We start from the raw sequence: 18,943 nt of genomic DNA on the forward strand, positions 1-18,943 counted from the left end.
TTTGTTCGTAGAAAATAAAAATTACCATTTATATTTATGTAAGATTAGTTTTTTACAAGTAAAATTATCCAAACCTTAAATAATTATATAAAATTCTCAAATTATCTTGATGAGTCTTATTCTTTTCAATTCATCGTTTAGAGCTCTCTCTCTCTCACAATTCCTCCTTCCCCCTTCTCTTCACTCACCATCTAACTCACTCATTCACTCACTCACTATCTACATACTGCAACACCTCTGTCAACCGTAAACTACCAATGCCGCAGCACCATCTTCTTTCCTTCTCTCGCTCTTTCTCACTCTTTCACACTCACTCACTTTTCCTCATATGCCAGAATGAAAGTACTATTCTTAACTTTAAGAAATATCATTATGACAAAGCACAAACAATGTGCTTGCCTTATGTAGTCATTTAAAATTGTTTTAACGTGCAAATTACCACACAGAATTGTGCTATTTTTCTATTATAATCCTATTCCGATGCCGACATATTTGATTCCATATAGCTTCAAGTGTGAGATCATGTTACTTGTCATGTAGCAGGGAATGCTAATCTAGTCCCGGGTTATTGTCACAATATATAATGATCATACTTTAGCCTTTACCAAAACCACTAGAGATTAATTTGCTTAAATGCTAACCTCATTCGTACTACACATATATTTATTTTTCCTTCACAAGCATGCTTTTCTTACAAAATATTTTTTTTAAATAAATTATATATAATAAAGTATTTTAAGATCATCAACTCTCTTTCATATCGCATTATTTATAGAAGTATATTCTCCAGTGCACAATAATAGAAACAAGTTGAGAAATCTATAGATAATGCAAAAATATTACCCTAATTTAAGAGGGCCAAACATATATTAAATAACACAAAATTTAAGTGTTAGTAGATAAACTAATACTCGTTAATTTAGGGTACGGATTAGTAAATTCTAAAAAATATTATTCTAACAAAAATATATTTAACAGAGAATAAAAAAATTAATCTAAAACGGTATAAAATTATCTTATTTTATATTAAATTTTTATTTTATATTATTTAATTATCGTTAGAATAATTGAATAATTTTAGAGATAATAAATATATAATCGTAAATATTAATTACATAAAATTATAAATAGAAAATTAAATAAAATAACTTTGGCTATTGTGTCCCTAGTGCTACTATTATTCTAGTTATTAAATTCCTATTTGGCATGAAAGTACGTATTTTTGTTTGGTAGAAACCCAGGTGCAATCGACTTCACTTAAAGTTGATACCTAAACTGTTTGATAATTTGACTAATTTAACTAAATTTTTATCTAACGACTTTCAGATATCAACTTCACATAAAGTCGACTTCACGTGAGTTTTCATCATTTTGTTTTTTTTAACTCGTTTGAACTTCAGTATTTTATGACCAAGTGACTCTAAGTTCAAAGTATGAGTGCAAAACACGATTCTCACTCGTACAAACATTTCTCATGAAAACAAGCATAGAAATATTTTAATTTAGCATATCCTGTTTCTTATTCTCCAGTGGCATGTGACACAAATTAAACAGCTTAGAGCCTTAGACCATTGTTTAATCAAAGTGATGTATGGCTCTGTATTCTAGAGTTGAAAGAAAACGTCATTCTTCGCTTCAATTATATATCTCGAATACTACAGCAAATAGATAATTATTGTTTTAAGGTGAAAATGTTCCACCCCAGAAGATCATGTAAGCAGCATCATTCACTAGAATCTTCGCTAACTAATCCACTAGAGCATTTCCCTTATGATATAATTAATGTAACATTACACTAACATCATCAGTGTTCAATGTTTTGTGCTTCCTTCAAGTATATAAATGTGTGCAACTTCCTTGATACTATAACATAGTCGAATTAAGCATCACTCTCAATAAGTTGAACAACAAAAAAGAATGAAGGTGAGTTCAGTTGAGGCGGGTGAAGTACCAAAAGGTGTTGTTTCCGCAAGCAAAAGGGTGAAGAGAGTGATGTCAGTAATAGATTTCATTCTGAGAATTGTTGCAGCCATTTCCACACTTGGAAGTGCATTGAGTATGGGAACAGCAAGGGAAACACTTCCATTTAGGACTCAGTTTGTTAAATTCAGAGCAGTATTTGAAGACCTTCCCACCTTTATGTAAGTAGTCATTTCTTTCTAAAATGCAATTCTTTTGTTTAAACAAATCAAACAACAATGAGGATTTGTGATTTCAGGTTCTTTGTGATGTCCAACTCTATTGTATGTGCCTACTTGGTTCTTTCACTTGCCCTGTCATTCTTCCACATACTGAGAAGTACTGCAGTGAAAAGTAGGATTCTCATGGTGCTTCTTGACACGGTAAAACACATTGATTTGAGTGTTCTAACTTCCTATGTTGATTTCTTGTGTGTGATTTTAGAAAATTTCACTGAATTTATCCTAAAAAGCTTATTAAGACTGAAGTAGTTTTGTTATCCAACTTGTGAAGATTATGTATGGCCTTCTCACAGCCGGAGCCGCGGCGGCGGCCGCTATAGTATTCCTAGCCCACCGTGGCAATCCAAGTGCCAACTGGTTCCCTATCTGCCAGCAATACAACTACTTTTGCAAGCGAATTTCCGGTTCAGTGATCGGCTCTTTCTTCACGGTGGTTCTGTTCATGATTCTTATTCTCATGTCATCAATATCTATAAGCAAGCACTGATTTCTATATCTATATATTAAGAGTAGTTGTGAAATTGGTTTGTTTTAAGAGTTCTGATATGAATATCAATGTGTTTGCCTACCTGGGCATGCATGCTCTCATGTGTATGAAACTTAACAAGTGTAAAATCTGTGTGTGGTTATGATTTATGAGATTTCAATAACAATATTTTATTTTTACATAGAATTCAGCAGTGTCATTACACAATTTCTGCATTTTATATTACTTTTACTTTAAAATGTTGCATAGATATATACTAGAAGTGATCGTGATTGCCTACAACTTCAAAATTCTTATTATGACAAAAATAAATAAATAAATAAATAATCTTAAGAAGGCGTGATCCAGGCATCTTTTAAACTATTTTCATAAGTCCGAAAATTCAATTAAGAACCAGTAATAGTCTTGTCCTTATTATGTACAGATAAGGTGAACAATGTCAACGTGAACTAGAATACTAAATTCTATTTGAAAATTTCATTTCTGTGATAGGACACATTTGACATATTTAAAATCTTCATGATTATCTTATAGAAGACTCTTATCATAATTCATCACGTCTAATCTAAACAATATAACATTTTTTCTTTTTTCTTTTGTTAATAATTACTTAGTAATATCCTCTTAAATCATTCCCTTGTTTCATCACTTGGGACTTGCCTGAATCTTGAGCATAATAGCTATCATCCATTTCAACCATTTGAGTTTTGACAAGAGGATCCACTATTCCAATGTTGTCAACACTATTGCTATGTTGACATATTTCAAAGGTTGATGAGTTGTTGTAGGATCCATCAGACAATAGCTGTGAGATTGGACCAAAGTAATTCATGTCCAAAAGATAAGTAAGGGAACAAGTCCTTGGAAGATTCTTCATCATCATCAACTCCTTCTGATCATCATTGTTGGTTGATGCATTTAGATTAATTTGAACTGTTGTTGGGTATTCCTGTCCTTGATCCAATGCTTTAGCAGCATGTTTTTTCTTATATATCCTACACAAGACGCAGTCATCCAGCTGATGACAGAAATATCAGTTACAAATTGAACATAACAATTGAAACATATAGTTAAAAGATTGGAAGTCTTACTCTCATAGAACCAGTGGTCCTGCTGTTGTGATTAGATTGTTGAAGAAGACGATATTCGTGCATGATCCAATCAGTCTTGATCCCCTTTGGAGGTCTACCCTTGTAGAAAACCAAGGCCTTCTTGACACCAACATGCTTACACTTGCTGTAAATAGCCTTGTCTGTCCCTGTGGCCTTCCAATACCTAGAAACCGTTGCACGGTTCGGCCGAACCCCATTCGGATACTTCCTGTCCCTTGGGCTAAAGAAGTACCATTCTTTCTCCCCAAACTCAGCTTTCCCTGGCAATTCCCATGGATCAAATTTGTAGATGTCAACTTCAGGGATGATGGAAGCAGGGCAGGGCTTTGATGTTGCTTGGTTACAAAGGTAATACACAATTAGCTCCTCATCTGTTGGGTGGAATCTAAACCCTGGTGGTAGTAGTTCACAACTTCTACTACTTCCTTCCATTATTGTTATGTGAAATTGAACAAGCTAAGGAGTTTGAACTGTTTGCAATGAGATGTGTGTTCCTTTTATGTGAGGGTCTCTTTGTCGTTTTGTGAAGTTGCATGGATTTAATTGATTGATAGACAACACTTTGTTATTGTTATACCTAGTCATCTGGCAATGCCTTGCCGTTATCCATTTGGGGAAGGGGACCATTACAAGATATATTTAATTTGTGTTTTATTTAATAATTTTGACGTTTAATTTTAATCATAAAATTTAAGAATAATTGGAATCAACGGTTATTGGCCACGTGATTGATTATCTCTGATTCTTTGAATCTAAACAAAGCACGTCTTTATCCATATTGGGTTTCATTTCCATTCAATTCAACTAGTTCCAGTTCCACCCACTCTGGAATATTATTGTGCATGCAGCAGTCAGCGGATCATTTTCTGAATCCTTGGATCTCTGAAGTTGTTGTATTGAGAATGATTTGGCCGAACCAATAACAACAAAATCATTGTAGTCCACGAAATAATCTTAAAAGAACAAAGTTTTAAATATACAATAATAAGCGGTGCTGTGTTGTGTAAATGAATGTATGAACTCAGCAATGACGAAAGTATTTCTCCCTCCTTTTTATTTCTACGTGTGGAGTGAGTGGGGACCACCGCATCAAAGCAAAGCAAAATAATAATGTACAAAATTGAGTTACCCACTAGGCACTATGCAGTAGCATTCTTTTGGATCATCATCTTCTAAAGGAGTTACAAGTTTTAAACGTGGTTCAAACATATCTTAATTAGCTATAGTTTGGTGTGAACATATATATAGTCTCCTACTATCTCGCTTTGCAGAAAACTAGGCGTGTTCGCCGTGTAATTTAAATTGAGTAAATAGTCAAAATCGTCCCTTAAAAATATTTCGATATTCATTTTAGTCTTTGGAAGATAAAGTTAATCAAAATCGTCCCTAGAAGATATACGATTGGTCACGTTAGTCTTTCCGTCAGTTGGATGATGACGTGTCACGTTAAGTGCCACGTGGGATATAATGATGTAGAGGACTGATACCACGTGTCATAAGATGATTGGTTGACGTGTCAGATCAGTGACACCTGGCATGCTACGTGTCAGATTAGTGACACGTGGCATGCCACGTGGCACTTGACATGTAAAAAAGTTATTTATGATCAAAATAATCCTTGAAAGTTCAGACGTAAGTAATTTTCATTCCTAAAATTTTAAAAATTAATCAAATTAGTCCTTATATATATATTTTATTTTTTCTTGATAATATTAAATTAAATTTTTTTATACTACTAATTTTAATAGAAATGTAATTGACAATAAAAAAATTAGTAATTGTATCTTTTCTTTTTAAAATTTTTTTTAAAATTATCTCTCTCCTTTAATTCTTGTCAAAATCTCTCTTATTCTTTTCTATTCTAAAACATTTTTCTTACATTATTACATTTTTTATGGAAGATGTCAATAATTTTCAACTTGGATAAGTTTCGACGAAATTGAAGAAGAGGCGTGCGGCGCTGTAACGCAGAAGAAGAGACGTGTGGCGCGAGAAGCAGAGGAATACAAAGGAAGAGAGAGGCGCGGCGTGGGCCGCAATTCTAGTCATGACGGAAAGGAGGATCAGGACTTCTGCTTTAGTTAGGGGAAGACGTAAGTGGCGTGCGATGAGGCAGAAGAGACGATACATGCGGCGCGATAATGTAAAGAAAGAAAAGGAAAAAGATGATAGTGGCAGCGGAGCTAAGGCTGCCTTCGTGAGCAGAGGAAGAAGAAAGAGAAGGAGATGTTGCGCGAGGGAGAGAAAGCAAGCAATGATTTTCAAAGAGCGTGTAGAAGAGCGTTGGGCCAATGATTTTTGACCCATTGAATTCAAAAAGATGAAATAAAAAATATGAACTTATTATTAAAGTGAGAAAACATCAAAAACAGGTGCCAAAAGAAAAAAAAGAACAACAATACATAGGAAAAAGAATTTTGTGAAAGAAAACACAATGATTTTATCAAAAAAATGATATTCTATCTTCTCTAAGGAGGATACTATAACTCTGATACTATGTTAAATTTTTTGAAGAAGAGGAGAATAAAAATATAATATTATATGTGATATTATTGTGTTGAAGTTGTTATTACATGATACAATAATCATTTTATTTATAAAAATATTACCAACTAATTTTATTAATATTCTATTTACTAATTACTACTGGTCATTACTAACTTAACTCTTAATAACTACTAATAACTTTGATAATATTTTAATAATAGCAGTACAATTTGAATTGGATTAAATTAATTTTAAAAAATAAATCCAAAATTTGATCCAATATACATAATTTGTTAAAAATAAAATACAACCAAATATAAATTAATACATTTTTAATTAGTTTTTGATTTAAATTAAATTAAATGAACATATTTAAATCGATTTGAATTGAAAAAAACCGAATATATTAGGTAACCAATAATTTTTTTGAACAATATAAATAACCACCAATTAAATCAAAATACATGATACATCTAAATTTTAATATTAGAATAATCATTTGCACACTTAATAAAATGAACATCCAATATATTTATTATTCATATTATTTAATATTTTTATTGTCTATCTATATTTTTTTAATATAAAATTGTGTAGTGATGAAATTATGTCAGGAGGTCTATTTTTCGTTTTGGATATTTTAGGAGCATACACAACTCAAATCAATAAGACATCGGACAAATAGCTTCATGCGTGTTAATTAATTTCTTTCTTTCTTTCTTTCTTTCTTTCTTTTTATGGCTGATGTTGATTAATTCAAAAAAAAAAAATCTCATATTATATGTAACTTGATCAGTGATGTTCAAAGACCAACATCTTTTTTGACTAATTGTTATAGACTTAATAGTTTTATATATATAAAAATATCAATGATACATTTACTAAAAAAGGCAACGATCACGTAAATCAAAACTCTATTTGGATATCACCAATTAGTTAAACATAGTTATTGAGAGGGAATGAAGCGGAAGTAGATAGACATGAGCGACGCACTTTTGTACTAAGGATAAGCACTAAAATTATTAAATAAAGAAAAATATAACCATCACTACCAAAAATAAATGATTCCCAATATGGAGTAATGCATTATACAGGAAAAATAATGATACTTTTATTTTTTTATAATATTATTTTACACATAATTTTTTTATTGTATATTATTATTAAAATAGGAATATAATAATAATATATAATAAGCTAGCAGTTAAGTGCTACATTATTAGCGATGTTAAATCAGATAGGGATTTGGTTTTTTGTTTTTATTTGTCCAAACTAAAATAATGTTTTTTCTAATTAAGTGAATCATCTACATGATTATTTATCATTGAAACACTAACTATTTAAAATAAAGATAGATTAACCCCATGTTTTCAATCAAAATAATAGTAAAATTCACTCTTTTAAGTTTTGAATAAATCCAATGCATGACGTATTAATAAATGTCTATTTTTTTTGTCTTATATCAACTCTATCCCGATCAAACTCTATACATATCCATTTTACATCCATTTTCTTTTATTCTTTAGATATTTTATTTTCGGTTGATTAGTTAACTATAAAAATGTATTCTGTTCTAATCGTAATTTACACTCACTGTGACTTGTTTTTGAGAGGCATAAACAAATTAATGAATTTAATATCGATACACTATAATATCTATAAATAATTTTATAATGTAATTTAATTATGTTTGTTATTAGATGACAAATTATATATTAATTGTAAAAAATAATTATTTTTATGACATAAAAATATATAATTAAATATATATAATTATTTTATATTACTAATATATTAAATATATATATTACGTTGAGTGTGTTATAAATGAGCATCGAATAAAAGCTTTTGATTTGAGATGGGCGCTTCATTGTGGTAACGCTCAGTTTCTTTTATGAATCAAATATTCACGTTAGAATAACGTCCCTCATTTTGGGCGTTAACAAAGCCCATTTTAAAAAGAAGGTAGATGGAATCCTTTGAGTTGGGCTTTCTTTGCATGCTTTATTAAGTGGCATATAAACTTCATGAATTAAGGTTAGTGCATACATGCTTAATGCCTTATGCATGCATTATTAGTGAATTAATGATTAAAATATGTATCTCATGTCATAAAATTATTCATCCCAAAAGTTTAAGCTAATTTTGGGATTTACCAAGGATCAAACTCTTGACCTTTCGGATCTAGAACTCTAATACTATGTCATGAATCCACTCATCTCAAAAACGTAACTTTATAAGACAATGTAACACTAATTATCATATCTCTAATACTTCCTAAACTTCCATTGTACACATTGTATGCTTAGGCTATTGGCTCCCTATACTTTCTCAATAATGAAATGCAAGAAGCATGCATGACCTAACGTTAATTCATGAAACTTATATGTATGTTAATAGCGTGAATAAAAGAAAGAATGAAGCATGCACGTTGAAGGAGTTGTTAACGCCACTTAATGAAGTATGTAAGTAATATATATTATTCGAGAAACAAGCAAAGCATGCAAAGAAAGTTTGGTATTGGTAACGCCCAACTCAAAGGGTGTCAGCCAAGAGTAACAAATGCGAGTCTATCTTCTTTTTAAAATGGACGTTGTTAACGCCCTGAAATGAGAGGCATTATTCCAAATATATAAAAGCGTGAACATTTAATTCATGAAAGAAACTTGAGCGTTACCACAATGAAGTCTCCATTTTAAATTAGAAGCTCTTGACATACTAAACACTCTTAAAATTAGACACTTGGACATTAGTAATATATTTAACGTAAATCGATATTGCCTTCTATAATTTCCGTTCAACAACCAAATACACATAAATTACTGTTATTTGTAGCAGTTTTTGTTATTTGTAGCAGTTTCTGTTAAATTTCCATTATACGTAAACGGCAGCTACCAACAACGAACGTTCTAACCTAATCTGCTATTACTAGTAGCAGTTTTTATAAAATTATAAAAAAATACATTTACATCTTATTTAAAAAATGTGTAATTAAATAAAATTGATCTCCACTTTATTTATTTAAATAAATTGTCCTTATTATTTGATATTTATTTATGCGAAATGTTGTATCATATTAATATATCATATTAAAAAAATAACTTATCAATTAACAATAAATATTTAAATAAAATTTAAATTTATCAGATTAATTTTTAATTTGTCTAATTACAAAATATCGTACAAACAATTACATATAAAAAATAAAATATTCTTCGCACTTCATTTCAATCCCCAAAAACGCATTAAATAAAGCGTATCCCACAATAACTTTGAAAGTCAATGATCCAAACTAGTAGCATTGCTCGAAAAACATATTCTTTATCTCGTGTCTGAATTTGCTTTGAAAATTTGGATGGAATATTCTTTCCAGTTTTGGATTGACATGAACACCAACAAACCAGGTAGCGATACATAAGTCATTAATTTGCCCCACAGCGCATGTTTAAATTAAAGACCGTGCGTCAAACCCCTTGACCTCATCATCACATGATTGGGATTTAGACCCAGCTAGGATTAGATTATTATCATCCTCTAATGATCAAGGATTGGATTACCTTTCTGTTATGTGTCATCTATCTTGTTCTTCTCGTAGTAGATAAGATGTACATATAATGAACGTTCAACAATCATGCATTAAGATTTGTCTTCTAATTGTAACGGGTATGGATAACAAGGAATGGAAAAATCCAGTTGAACTTGAATTTTGTAAAATAAGCTTAGATGTATCCAATAAAGCACATGATTTCTTAACTGACTAATCATATATATATCTCAGTCATATCATCTATTATATAGGTTTTGAATTCCTTCTGTCTTCTCTCTTCGATCTCTTTCGTGTGTTTCTCTCTCCCTTCTTCTTTGTCGTTTACATAAGTTTCTCTCTATGTTCTCTTTCTTCGTTTTTCTCGTTTTCCATTGTTTCTGAAATAAACTCTGAAATCGTTTTGAAAATAATGGATGATTCAACTTCAGATTATCAGTTGAACCAGAACGAAGTGAATTTTGAATTTGAATATAATAAAGTTCCTGAGGTGTGGTTTAATTCCAGTTAATAATTGAATTTGAATTTGAATCCAGTTAGTAGTTTATAATTATGTAGTTGAATAATGCGTGAACTTTGTCTGTGAAATTTACTGCTCATTATTTCTTGTTTAAATTGAATCTAATGTACTAGTTCTGATAAATTTTCTGCATTTTATATCAGAAGTTCGGATGTAAATCAGGAATATTTGGGTGTATTTTAAGAAAGTTTGGGTGTATTTACAGTTTATGACTTTTCATCTTATTGAGGGTGAATTGTCTTATTCTTTTAGTTGAATTGTTTTAGTTTCTGTTTAATGATGATTCATTAATCTAATTTTTGTTATTTTTTATGATGGTTTTATAGTTTTATTTGCATTCTATAATTTATGCTTGTTTTAATATGGTGTATTTTGGGTGTATTTTGCAGCCCTTCTATGGTATTGATGAGCAGTTTGTTCTCTATATACAAGCATTTTTCTCATACAAGTCTTTACAAGTCTTCTCCTCCTTTTATTTTTTTGAATCCAATCAAGTGACTGAGGTGTGGTTCAATTCAGAAGAAAAAATGTAGCATTAGAGGAAACATTTTTCTATACAAAAATGCTATTTGTACACTAAAATTAACTATTGAAATCAGCCACCAATGTATTTGTGTATAAATACATAGGTGGTTTAATTTATTTTCAATGTATATTTGTATTCCAGAATGTATTTTATACTGGTGGCTGACTTTGGTGGCTAATTTTAGTGTACACGTAGCATAACTCATTTCTGTATTTGCAGCAAATTTGAGTGTAACACGAAGATATTTGGGTATATTTTAAAGAATTTTGGGTGTAGTTTTATTTTGATAAGTTCTGCATAATTTAGAACTTTTTCTCTTCCTCCCCCTTATCTTCTGCTGCTTCTTTTTTTTTTCATCATCATCACCATTTCTTTTTTTCTTATTAATCTTTCCCTTTTTATTTTACCTTCTCAAGTTTCTTCTTATTTTACTTTCTTAACAAAAATAAAAACAAAAAATCAAATAAAGAAGAAGAAGAAACACATAATGCTCCAAAATTATTTGAAAAATGATGAACTTAGATTCATTTAACTAAAAGAAAAAAAGAAATAAGAAAAAGAAGAAGAAAAAATACAGCATTAGAGAAAATATTTTCTGTACAAAAATGCTATTTGTACACTAAAATCAACCACTAAAATTAGCCACCAATGTATTTGTGTATAAATATATGTGTGGTTTAATTTATTTTCAATGTATATTTGTATTCCACTATGTATTTTATACTGATGGCTGACTTTGGTGGCTGATTTTAGTGTACACGTAGCATAACCTATTTCTGTATTTGCAGCAAATTTGGGTGTAAAACGAAGATATTTGGGTGTAACGCAAAGATATTTGGGTGTATTTTAAAGAATTTTGGGTGTATTTTTATTCTGATAAGTTTTGCATAATTCAGAACTCTTCTTCTTCCTCCTCCTCATCTTCTGCTGGTTCTTTTTTTTCATCATTATCACCATCTTCTTCTTTTTTTTTTCTTATTCATCTTTTTTCTTTTTATTTTACCTTCTCAAGTTTCTTCTTGTTTTATTCTTTTAACAAGAATAAAAACAAAAAATCAAACAAAGAAGAAGAAGAAACACATAATACTGCAAAATTACTTGAAGAGGATGAACTTACATTCTTTTAACTAAAAGAAAGAAAAAAATAAGGAAAAGAAGAAGAAGAAAAAAATGCAGAATTAGAAAAAATATTTTTCTGTACAAAAATACTATTTGTACACTAAAATCAGCCACTAAAATCAACCACCAATGTATTTATGTATAAATATATGTGTGCTTTGATTTATTTTCAATGTATTATTTGTATTCTAGTATGTATTTTATACTGGTAGCTGACTTTGATGGTGGATTTTAGTGTACATGTAACATAATTCATTTCTGTATTCGCATCAAATTTGGGTGTAAAACGAAGATATTTGGGTGTAACACGAATATATTTGGGTATAAAATGAAGATATTTGGGTGTATTTTTGTTCTGATAAGTTCTGCATAATTCAGAACTCTTCGTCTTTCTCCTCCTTATCTTCTTATTTCATATTCTTATAATTCTTTTTGGGAGAAATAAATCAAACATAGAAAAAAAAATACATAATGTTGCAAAATCAAAAGAAGAAGGAGGAAAAACACGATAATGAAGATGAAATACGCGAAGAAAAAGGAAGAAAAACACAAAAAAAGGGAGAAGAAGAAGGAAGAAGAGGAGGAGGAGGAGGAGAAACGCCAAAAAAAAAATGACAGTTATAATTTTCATCGAGAAAGAAGAAGAAGAGTCGTTCTTAATGGTGAGGGAGCGCTTTGGAAACGTGATGCGCGTGTTAACACGCTTTTGTGGGTGAGTGTAGCTTCTGTTGGATTTGGCTCAACTTGTAAGACTTGTAAATAAAAAAGACTTGTATGTGTAGTATAGAATTTACGTAAACGGCGAAGGAGAAGGGAGAGAGAAACACACGAAGACAAGAAAACGCAGAAGGAATTTAAAAAAGGAAATGAAATCCTTTCGAAAAAGGAAGTTATATATTTGTGCATTGATTAATTGAAAAATCTGTTAAAGAGGCGTGTGAAACATACATGCCATAAGAGGCATGTTTTAGAAATTAGAGATTTTTAAGACTTGTATGATTTGTACAGTGAAAAAGCTTGTATGCAGAGATTAATCCTATTAATTTTTGTAAATTAAGTTTTACATTTATCTGAAGAAAGATATTTCTTAACTAACTAATAATATCTCTCTGTCATATCATCCATTATATATTGGATTGATAAAAACAATTTCTAAAAAATTACGTATAATTTAATTTGGTCCCCATAAAAATATCAATGTAAATAATTAATTTATTAATTTTGATAAAATTTTATTTTTTAATTTTAAACTTTATGTAAAGATAAATTATATATATATTTGATAGATGAAATAAAATCTACTATTCTATATATCATATTCTTAACGTACTACGTAACACTTTAACCATAATATGAGGAAAAATTAATAAAAAAAAAATTTGACTTACATTATTATCTTTTAAAAATTAAATTGAAATGCATAATTTTTTAAAGACAAAGTTTAAACATTAATCCATTATATATTATATTTAAAACATGTGAATGGAAAACAAATATGCACCCTACCAATACATATGCACCACAACACACAATCTCTGACCACTTCTCTTTCTTCAGATCACTAATATAGGTGTGAGGGGAAAGAAAGGTTAACATTGTATCAAAAACAGAACTTCAATCTACATTGATAAGCAAGTTACAAATAAACCAATGGCAACAACTGATAAAACATAACTTTTATATGACAGGCCACACCTTGAAAATATAAGTTTTAGTAAACACGAATTTTTCATCAAGTAAACATATCATCCCTCTGTGTATAGTGTATACTATATAGAACCAGTGAGCAAAATGAAGAAGAACATACAATGCTATTATGCTAATCAAATGACAAATCTCATAGTAATGAGAATACAAAACCTATTACACGCTCTGATAAAATGATTTTAGCAGAAGCAAGATCAAGAGTTTTGAATAAAATTGAAATTCGTAGTTTCATAACATTGGTATTAGCCATGACAACTTAAGTTGCTCATGATTATAAACAAGGCACCAAAACCATGAGAAGGAAAACAAATAGAGAAAATCTATAGGCTACAGCAACTAGTAGCTGACATAGAAAATGTATTCATCCAAGTTCAATCACCAACGCAAAACTCAACAAGTGTCTTCATTGCTTGCTTTTTCACTACCTTCCCATACACATCTCTTGCTAGCTTTAAAGCTTTTTCCATCCCCACAAGGCCGCTGCCACCGCCACCATTTTTCTTCAACTCCTCCACCATAATCTTAAGCAGCCTATGATCACCTCCCACCACATCAACCACGCTATCCACCACGGCATCCATGGCCGGAATGCGCCTTCCCCACCTCTTCATAGACCTATCAGACCTATAAGCCTCACAATAAGCAGACCAAAATGAAGCTCTCAAATAGGCCTTCTCTTTTCCCCTAACCTTCAATCTCTTCATGTGTTCCTCCAATTTATAAACCACACCACCAACATCCATCCCTCTTTCAAGTCCAATCTCAATCTCCTTAATCTCTTGTTTGGTGAAAACCTCATTTTCAAATCTACACCTCTTACACTTGCATTGAATCCCCCAAGTCATCGACATCTCCCTTCGCTTGCTCAGAGGACTAAGCGGATCTAAATAGGCAAAAGTGATCTCTTCTCCGGCCTTGAGATCCTTGGAAGCATGAACTATTAAGTAGTCCCCAACATGCAGTCGCCGCGAATTTGGACAGCATGAATGGTTGATGAAGGAAGGTAATAGCCACAATCCAACACCATAGGAATCATTGTTCTTCCTCAACACATTGGCCGAAACAGCATCCTCTGTGAGTGAATTCACATCCAAAATGGCCAGCAACTTCTCCATATCAATCATTTCACATGAATCCACGTTCCCAACATTCTCAGGCCTAAACAAATCTATATCAGGAATCTCAAGTTCTTCCTCATCTTCCCCAATTGACAACATACCAATCAAATCCCGGGTTTTGTAACATTTCCTTGCAAATTCAGAAACTTTCTGAATGAAATTCTTCCACATTGCTAACTGCGCATCCTCGCTTAAATCCTTACCTGCCAATATACTCCTCTCCATTACAATTGCCCTGGTGATCAAGATCAACGACCCTGCATCAATGTTCTTGGTTGCGAAAAGGCCGCGGCCGCTGATATCTGATTTCCTGATCTCCACCGCACCAATGTACTCTGCAAGCTCCGGAGGCTTCCCGTGAAACCCATTCGAAACCCAATCGGAGAGGTCCAAGGACCCTGTCCTGGCTAAAAACTCAAACTTTTTGCACTTGTCAACATACCCAATTAGGGTTTCGGAGTTCCCAGCAGCTTGGGAGTCAAGCAAAGCTGCTTTAAAGCATTCAAGCGCCATCGAGTACCTATTGAGGCAGAGCAGGATCTTACCTTTGCATAGCAGGGTCTTGAAATGCGATGCATCGATCTGCAATGCGCGATCGCAGTCTTGCAAGGCGCAATGGAAGTCGCGAAGGCGAGACCTGGCTTCGGCGCGGTTGCAGAGGGCAATGCAGAGTGATTTGTGAAGCTTTTGGAGGTGATCTGGGTGATGAAGAGAGAGTTGTTGTTGGTGGTGGGTGCAGTGAGAGATGAGGTTGGAGTAGGCGTCAATGGAGTCCTTCCATTCTTCTCTGAGGAAAAGCTCTGTTGCTTTGGACCTCAGTTGCTGAATGTACTCCTCTTCCGCCATTTCTTGCTCTGCCTTTGTGTTGTTGTCTTTGACCTCTCCTCAAATGGAGCTTCTTTTTTCCAATTTCAAAAGTTTAAGTGTGTAACGGTCGCATTTATTTATTTTAAATTAATATCTTGTTGCCTTCTTTTTTGCCTCCTCGTCAATATTTTTTGTTTATTTAAATAAAATATAGGTGAAGACTCACCTATAATCTTTATGAAAATTAATAGTCAAGAACGATTAGATAATAATTAAATAAATTTGTTAAATTATGTTATAATTTTTTATTATTAACTTCACATAAAAATAATTATTGATGAGTTTTAATTTATATATTGCTTAATTTCCAATTTGCATAATGTGTAGAAGAATTATGTTTATAGCCATTATTTGACAATGTTGTAACATGCTGAGAGGAAGCAAAATAATTATTACAACTATATTTTCCTTTATTAATAATTCATTTATTATAGTTAGTAAAACTGGATATTTTCGTTAACTTTTGTCAACTTTAGGAAGGTTCAGCAATTTGCTTCCCAATTGATCAGCACCAAAATTTGCAGCCCCCAACCTTTTTACAATCGTTGGTACCTCTCTTCTTAAATCGTTTTTTATTCCTAACCTGAGACCTCAATTACTTTGTTGATGTTTTTAATATTACTTAATTAATTAGTTTACTATAAATTATATTTTTTAAATGAGGTTAAAACATCAATTAAAATTTAAATCTTAAGGTTATTATGAAAAAATTAAAATTTTGTCTTAATTTTTTTTACTTAAGTTTATCGAATAAAGTATCATTTTTATCCACAAAAATAAAAAATGCTGACATATTTACACACAAAAAAAAAAATTTGTACCCATAAAATATAGGTTCTATACAACAAAATTATCCTAACACTAAAAAATTACATAAAAACTCCAAATTACCCTTATTATCATCCGCATCATCTTTTCCCTCTCCACTAACCATTTCATCATCCTCATTTGTTCATCACTTTACCACCACCACCACAAACCCCATTCGCTGTTGTCCTCCTATCGCCGTGGCCACCCCTCCTTCTCTCATTTCCTATCTCGCCCTCGCCGACAAGGGGACCTTTGCACCAGCCCTTGCTTCACCGCCACCAGCAACTCTAGAGACGCAGTGCCCTCCCTCTCCTCTCTTCACCTAACATGGCTACCTTCTCCTCATCACTAAACCAGTATCGCCGACGGGCCACCGCGCCAGCCGCCACCACCGCGGTCCCCTTTGCAAACCAAAATCGCGACGAACTCTCTCTCTTTCGCCATCTGTTTTAAACCACTACTTCTCCTTCTCATCTTCTTTCCTTTCTTCTTTCCTCTTCAAGAACCAGAGACTTCCGAACCACCGTTACAACCTTGCCATCATCGCCGTCTGCACTTCCAGCCGCCAGAACTGTCGCAAACCACCGTCGTCTCTACTATCTGCGACAAACCCAAGCCACTCTCACCATTCCAGTCGTTCTTTCTTTCGGTCCAGACCACTACCAGCGAGCCACTCACCAGTCTCGCACCTCCTCCACCGAACCCTAACTTAGCCTCTGTTCTCACTCTCTCTTCTACCCCCCAACGAGCTGCCGACAACGTCACCATCATCATCAGCTTCTCAATCGCCGAACCTTCAGAGCAACTACTATAGCTAACGTCTCTTTCGTCGAAACAGAGCTGAAAGAGTTTGGCTCAGGTGAGGATTGTTCAATTCGTTCAATTCCCCACATGGCCTGTTTGAGTTTGGCAATTGATTTGTTACAGGAGCACTAGGTGGTAGCACTCTGTTCTGAGTTCAATGAAAGGTTGAAAACGATGATGTAAGCGTAATTTGGAGTTTTTATTTAATTTTTTAGTGTTTAGATAATTTTGTTGTATGGAACCCATGTTTTATGGATACAAATGGTAATATTTTTTTTCTATGGGTAAATATATCAGCGTTTTCAACTTTCGTGGATAGAAATGGTAGTTTACTTTAAGTTTATCTATGTAAAAATGGGTTAAATTTCAAATTTAATAGTTTGAACTCGATCCATTTATTTATTTATTTAAAAAAAAAGTATTAAAACAATCAAAAGAAAAAAGCACGTTTTTCGAATTGAAGGAAATTTAAAACCAATAAAACAGTTCTTACTTTTTTAGGTAACGTTTGGAAGCGAAATTGAGATTGAAAAATAGAGACTGAAATAAGTTTTAGTATTATGTTTGGTATAAAATGTACAAGAATAAATTATATCTAAAATTTAAAATAAAAATAGAGACTTAAATTTGGTAAATTACTTAAATACCCCTAACAACCGCACTAGAATAGGGTTTAGGGCGGCAGCACAGCAACACTGACAAAGGTTCTAGTATGCTGAGGTGTGGCAAAGGTAGGGACAACCAAATAGAACACAGACAAAGTAGGTTCAGGGACAAGAACGAGAAGATGGTGGCTAAACAATGGGACGCAAAACATTGTAACGTTTTTCGGCAACAACAGCAGCTTCTCCTTCCACCTATGTCATGCCTGTCAAGCTCGATCTCTCTCTCTCTCAAGCTCTCCCTGAGCAAACCCAGTGACCGCCGATCCCAATTAGCACCAACGGTAATGATGGAAGCTCGTCAGTGCATAACAACTTCTCCTCTCTCTGTTTGTTGTGTTTTCTCTCTCTCTATCTCGTTCCTCTCTTTCTCTTTTCCATCTATTTCCTCGGCAACTCACCTAACTCACAGTGGCTATCATGGCGACGAGAAGGTGGTGGTCCTAGCGATGGTAGAGCAATAGCTCCAGATGGATATCTTCCATGCTTGTGTTTGATCTAAGAAGATGAACTCTAATTTGATTTTACAAAAAGGTAAATTTAGAATTAATAATTTGAAATGAAAGTATTTTAGACAAAAATTATTATTTAAATTTTAGTCTCTGTTTTTTTAATTTTCTGTCTTTATTTTTTAAAAACACTGAGGTTCCGTTTGGTTGATGTATATGATGAGACATAGACACAAAGACATAAACATTAAAAACATGGACATAAAATATTTGTGTTTATGTATTGTGTTTGGTAAAAATAAAGAACAAGACACACATATTTTAAAAAGACTGAATTATCCTTCATTCTACCATAAATTTTACTATTATTACTGTACATCTATTATCCCAAACACTACATGTCATCACCATTGAATTTTTATTTCTTTTAATATTTTTTATTTCTTCTAATATCATCTTAAATTATTATTCAAATATTAAATATATATATTTGAAAAAAATAAAAAAACTAAAGCTCATAATTTATCAAA

General features: G+C 32.3%; 3 protein-coding genes across 3 annotated transcripts; 1 reads left to right on the forward strand and 2 right to left on the reverse strand.

The window, feature by feature from the left end:
* The first annotated feature begins 1,783 nt into the window (after positions 1-1,783).
* On the forward strand, positions 1,784-2,874 carry LOC112791950 (casparian strip membrane protein 2). Its single transcript, XM_025835006.3, has 3 exons — positions 1,784-2,141; positions 2,219-2,342; positions 2,473-2,874. Exons 1-3 carry the CDS (start codon positions 1,918-1,920, stop codon positions 2,686-2,688), a joined length of 564 nt encoding a protein of 187 aa, XP_025690791.1. The 5' UTR covers positions 1,784-1,917; the 3' UTR covers positions 2,689-2,874.
* A 259-nt stretch (positions 2,875-3,133) lies between these two features.
* On the reverse strand, positions 3,134-4,407 carry LOC112791949 (NAC domain-containing protein 2). Its single transcript, XM_025835005.3, has 2 exons — positions 3,780-4,407; positions 3,134-3,706 (listed from the first exon to the last, which is right to left on the reverse strand). Exons 1-2 carry the CDS (start codon positions 4,230-4,232, stop codon positions 3,299-3,301), a joined length of 861 nt encoding a protein of 286 aa, XP_025690790.1. The 5' UTR covers positions 4,233-4,407; the 3' UTR covers positions 3,134-3,298.
* A 9,384-nt stretch (positions 4,408-13,791) lies between these two features.
* LOC112791951 (methyltransferase FGSG_00040) lies at positions 13,792-15,728 on the reverse strand. The gene has a single exon (XM_025835007.3). It carries the CDS (start codon positions 15,665-15,667, stop codon positions 14,075-14,077), a length of 1,593 nt encoding a protein of 530 aa, XP_025690792.1. The 5' UTR covers positions 15,668-15,728; the 3' UTR covers positions 13,792-14,074.
* Positions 15,729-18,943: the final 3,215 nt, after the last annotated feature.

The sequence above is a fragment of the Arachis hypogaea genome, chromosome 13 (assembly GCF_003086295.3).
Source record: "Arachis hypogaea cultivar Tifrunner chromosome 13, arahy.Tifrunner.gnm2.J5K5, whole genome shotgun sequence".
In the NCBI taxonomy this organism is placed as follows: domain Eukaryota; kingdom Viridiplantae; phylum Streptophyta; class Magnoliopsida; order Fabales; family Fabaceae; genus Arachis; species Arachis hypogaea.